The 5,154-nt window shown below is 53.5% G+C and overlaps 1 protein-coding gene across 1 annotated transcript; it reads right to left on the bottom strand.

Moving 5' to 3' along the window:
* Positions 1-695: 695 nt before the first annotated feature.
* On the bottom strand, positions 696-4,450 carry PPP1R3E (protein phosphatase 1 regulatory subunit 3E). The gene is made up of 2 exons (XM_028114935.2): positions 3,750-4,450; positions 696-3,496 (listed from the first exon to the last, which is right to left on the bottom strand). The coding sequence occupies exons 1-2, from the start codon at positions 4,164-4,166 to the stop codon at positions 3,074-3,076; spliced, it is 840 nt and encodes a 279-aa protein (XP_027970736.1). The 5' UTR covers positions 4,167-4,450; the 3' UTR covers positions 696-3,073.
* Positions 4,451-5,154: the final 704 nt, after the last annotated feature.

Here is a 5,154-nt window from a genome sequence, read left to right as displayed (position 1 = left end):
GGGAAAAATGGATTATCCTTGGTTCCGTCTCCAACCAGTTTACATTTATCCACTCAGTAATACCAGGGCTCGCAGAGAGGGCCCAAGCACAGACCATTCAGCAGTTGTCCTAGTCAGGGATACCTTTTAGTGGAAACTTTAAGGACTGGTCAGTTCAAGACCAGTCAGGGGAGTAGAAAGAGGTGTCACACCAACAGGTGTAGAATGTTGGTTAAGGCCAGGAAAGAATCCCAATGTATGGAAAAGCTGGAGTTCAAATGGGTTCCCAAGTTCTCTAGCAGGAGGCAGTGTGGTCCCTTGCTGCTTCTGCAGACCTGGGACACTGGTACAGGAGAGAGCAGCAAGCTCCTGCATGGGATTGTGGGACCCTCAGCACTTTGCCTTCCCTAAGCCAGTTCAATAATCTGGGAGGATGGGAAGGCAGAACAGTTAGAAACTGTGGTCTTTTCTTAATAAGAGATTATATATGGCAAAATTTTCAGTTTTGTTTTTAAAGGAAAAAATATAGTAACATGGTTATATACAGAAGCTCTGGAGAGCCTGAGTTCACAATCCTAGCAATGCCATTTACCAGTGGTGTGATCTTGAACAAATTACTATGCTTTTCTGAGCTGTTTCCTCATCTCTAAAACAGGGATAGTATTTCTCAACTGATAGGGTTGTTCTGAGAATTATAATGCATGCAAGACACCAGATTTGAGTGGATAAGTAAATGTGAGCTATTATGATTGTTAATACAACATGACAATAGCGCATACACATTAGGCAAGAGATTAGTATACACTGAGCCTCCACCCAGGCTCCCTCCATCATCCTCCCTTGGGCTCTTCATTGATGACTAAAAAGTGCTTTGCTTGGTGGCTTTGAGGAGGTTCTTTCTTCACTCTGCTGGAAATACGACCTGAAGGTGATCCACAAGATGCATGAAATCCTTTGTTTTCTTCATCACGTAAGGATGATGTTTAAACCGGCATTTCTTTGAGGAGCGACTCGGGGTTCCTCTCTTTCGGCCATCTTCCTTCAAAGGACTAAGGCTTTAGACAGGAGGGGCCTGGTAACACACTCCATACTCTGTTCTGAATGCATGTATGGGGCACATGTGCATGCACTCTCTGACTTAGTAACAAGGAAGAGGATTCAGACATTTTTGAGAAACTAGTTACAGGTAGAAAAGGGTGTGGGGAGCTGGTTACCTGGGAGCAGCTGTTCATCTGCATCAGGAACTGCTTCTTTTCCCTCTTCTCCCTTCTAGAAGACTGTCAAGAAGGAGCCTGAGGGAGGAAGGTGGATCAACCATGGTCTTGGAGAAAAGGCAGTAGGTTCTCCACCCCTTCTGGAGGGAGAAGGAATAGCAGAAATCAATAAGGATGAAGATGGAGGCAAATGGAAAAGAGAAAACGAAGGTAAATACCCTATATGCTAAAAGAAAAATGAAAGTGATGAGAGAGAGGGACAAGGAAAGAAAAAAGCAAAGAGCTTAGGAATAGTGTAAGAGGAAAGGAAAAACTACCAGCAGAGGTTAACTAGGGAGACCTAAGGCATGATTGTGAATGGGTAGGAGTCCAGCTTTCCCATTTCACTTGCTCAGGGTATGGAACAGACTGCCATCTTCTGGTACCATTTAATTACTAAGTGGCTTTAATTGAATTGAAATGTTTTCCATATCTTACATCCATAATCCTTTATCCTCAAAAGAGCCTCAACGTTGTTTCATCTCTGGGGCTCCCAAACATCATTTTCCCCAACAGAGATGCACCTGCCCAAAATTGTCTCAAAGTACCTAGACTGGAAGTCTGTGCAGGCAAGGGCAAAAAGCACTGGGCAGAGGATGAGCTGCAGTTTGAAAAAGGCCCTGGAATACCATCAGGCTGCAAGCTGGTTATAGGATGCTTCCTGGGCTCTGGGATATCTGTATCAAAAACTGGAGGACCCATCCTCAGCTCCAACCAAATGCTGGGAGTGCTGTGTGTTCTGAACTGTAGCACTCCCAACTGTATGTTGGAGAATGTGGCTTCTAATCTACACTCTGCCACTCATAGATCATAAAATGTTAAAGCAAGAAGAGACTGTGACAGATCACCTAGTCAAAATCTAATTTCCCAAGGAGGAGACTGGGGCCCAGAGAGGTGAAGTAACTTTGCCCAATGTAATACAGCTAGTCAGTGACTCTTTCCTTGAGGCAGAATCATGATAGTGATTTTTGTGATTCACTGTTCCTGACAAACACAGTGCTTAAAGTGCTTAGAGGTCATTAAAAGGCACTCCAGAAAGGTGAGGCTGGCATTTTTCTGGAAGCCCCTGAGTGTACCAACTCCTCAGGCACGACATTATTTGGCTACAAGGACAGGCCTGGAGTTGCTTTTGCCTTCATTTTATTCCCCCGGGCTGCCTGGAGGAGGAGGAAGGAGCTCTGATTGCAGTCTGCCATCACTCCCCAGCCAGTCAGGGGAAAACGAAGCCAGGGATCCTTGGGAATGACAAGAGAATCCTGTCATAATGCCAGGGACTGGGGAGCAGTTCCTGGGACTTAAGCAAGGCAATTATGGCTGAGTATAAAGCTAGGACGGGCAGGACTGGAGGACCTGAGGAGGCAACGGCGGGTAAGAAGAGGGAATGAGCTGGCAATACAAATAACCACAGTAGGGTGGGCTCCTACTTCAAACAAAATACCTCCTCTGTCTCAAAGAGGTACTCTAACCTTCAACTGCCTAGGTCTGACAAGCCCACTAACTTTCTCCCAATACTAGCTCACGGTATAGGACATCACCATCAAACCCGTCTTTTGCTTTTTTCTAATCCTTCCAGTGCCCTTTCTGGTTTCCTTTCTTCTATGCCTTGGGTTCCTATCACTCACATCCAACGAATGTTTTTCCACCCCGATCTCCCCGACCTTCGTTCATTCCGCCCACTCCCCCACACCCCTTTGATTTTTCCCATCCTCCTCGCCCTCCCCCACTTGACTCTCTTGGACAGCTCCCAGCCGATCTCGGTTTCTCTCATTCCTCCCCGCCAAATCTTCGGGCTCCCGCAGCCCCTGGGTGCCTTTGGCTTTCCCGCCGTCGGCCCAGGCGTCTCAGATAAAGTGGATCCAGCCCTGGGGCTCCGGGGCTCCGCCACTCCCGGGGTGCTCGGGCCCACGTAGAGCATAATCACGGCCGCCGTTGTTGTCCCAGAACTCGTGGCCAGTCACGCGGTAGCGCAAGGCGAAAAGCAGGGCGCCCCCCATGGGTGGCGCCGGAAGGCGGAAGGCGAAGCGGTCTGCGCGCGGCGGGGGCGGGGCCGGGCCGGCGTACGAGGCCGGTGCCTCGCGTTGGCTCCGCCAGCCGTCGGCGCTCCAGCGCACGCTCACGCGCTTCTCGTAGGCCAGGTCCAGCACGCGCGCGCTCCCGGCCACGCCCAGCGGGCCCGCCTCGGCGCGTTCCAGGCAGATGCGCTGCGCCTGCAAGCGGGCGGCGAAGCCAGGCTCGCTGGCCGGCTCCAGGGCGGCGCGCGCCTCCTGGGAGAAGGGGGAGGAGAGGAGAGACGGGGGCGGGGTCAGGGAGAGGCACTGGACCAAGCCGAGGCCGACCCCGGCGGAGGGCAGTCGGAGTGGAGCCCAGCTGAGAGAGTGGACCCAAAATGAATGAGCAAGAATAAGTCTAGGGTTGGGGATGGAGATAGGTGTTGCTTGATAAATTCTCTCCCACACGCCCACGGCGGCCGGGTCAGGGAGGTCCCGGGAAAGGGGCATGCCGCTGCCGCCTCCCTACCTGGAGGCCGCGGGCACGAGGCTGGCACGGCGCGAAGTGGCGGAGGGCGTCCCTCTGCAGCTGGACTTGCACGTGGCGGGGCACCCGGGGCAGCTCTCCGGGGCGGAAGCGGCGCACCGCGGCCAGCTCCAGCCCAAGCGCGTCGGCGAAACGCACTCTTTTGCGGGTGTCGGGGCTGCGGCTGCGGGGCGCTCGGACCCCGCCGCCTCCGGCGGGCGCAGAAAGGGCCCGGCGACCCCGACTCGGAGCGTGAGCGCGGGATCGGGACCCAAGGCGCGTCCCGCCCTCGCCTGGCTCCACCTCCGGCTCCTCCTCGAGGCTGGGCCGCTGGCTGCGGTAGTAGGCACGCTCTGTTAGTGCGGCTATGAAGCTAAGGTTGCGGGGAATGTCGGTGCGGGGGGGCCGCTCTCGAGACATGGCACCCCCTGCCCGGGCAGGGCCCGCCGGCAGCGCCGCAGCGTTGCCCTGCTTTCCTCTCGCCCGACCGCCCGGCGTCGGCGCAGAAGTCGCCCCTAGTCGTTGCGTACTCTCCTTGCTGTCACCTCCATCTCCTCCACCTCCTATAGCTGTCTCCCCTCCGTGACTACCTCCCCCCCCCCTCCGTTCTGATCGTCAGCTCTCAGGGTTTTAGACCATCATCTCCTGCCTCCAGCAAGCTGTCTGCTCTGAGCGTGCGCTCAGCGGCGCTCACCCTCCGGTCCCCGGGCCCTCTCGGCCCGGCCCCCGCCCACAGTCCTCTGACAGGTGGCTCCCCATCTGTCTTAGCAGCGTACCAGGGGGCGGGGATCCACCTTCCGGTCCTGAGTGAGACCACTCAGGCTGTTTTTTTTTTTTTTTTAACGGCTTCAACGTCTCGGGCATAGGAAGAGTTAATGCTTAAGGGAGGATAAAGTAACATTTCCTTTTCTTGCAGAGGATGGTTCAAAATGCCCAGCGTGTGACTTTCTCTTCAGGGCTCACCATTTTCTTTTCCAAACCCTAGGCTCCAGGTTTTGGAGGGGGGTTGCAGAGGGTGCACAGAAGGAAAGGACATGAAAACTAGGTAGTGTGTCAAATAGAAGCTGAGATGTGGCCCTCAAAACGGCGGGTGGTCCATTGGGAAAGAGTTCTGAACTGAGTTGTGGGAAGAAAGCTCTGGTCTCACCTCTGGTAGTATTTTGAAGTGTGACCTTAAGCATGGCATAACTTCTCTGGATCTCAGTCTTTTCATCTGTGAAAAAGTAGATTAGGGTTCTGATCTCTAACCCCACTGCAAGTCCTTTGAGGGCAGAGGCTGTGTCTGCTTCACAGTTTCAGCACATAGTAGGCTCTCAGATTATTGAATGAATGAACATACAACTCTCTTGGAGCTGGGACTGTGGAGTTCTAGTTCCACTGAGAGCTTCCAACAGGGGCACAGAGCTGG

The sequence above is a fragment of the Eumetopias jubatus genome, unplaced genomic scaffold (genome assembly GCF_037043125.1).
Source record: "Eumetopias jubatus isolate StellerSeaLion01/CBP00866 unplaced genomic scaffold, mEumJub1_p1.0 scaffold_7, whole genome shotgun sequence".
Lineage (NCBI taxonomy): Eukaryota > Metazoa > Chordata > Mammalia > Carnivora > Otariidae > Eumetopias > Eumetopias jubatus.
The sequence above is the reverse complement of the archived record's forward strand: the minus strand, read 5'-3'. Positions and strand labels throughout refer to the sequence as shown.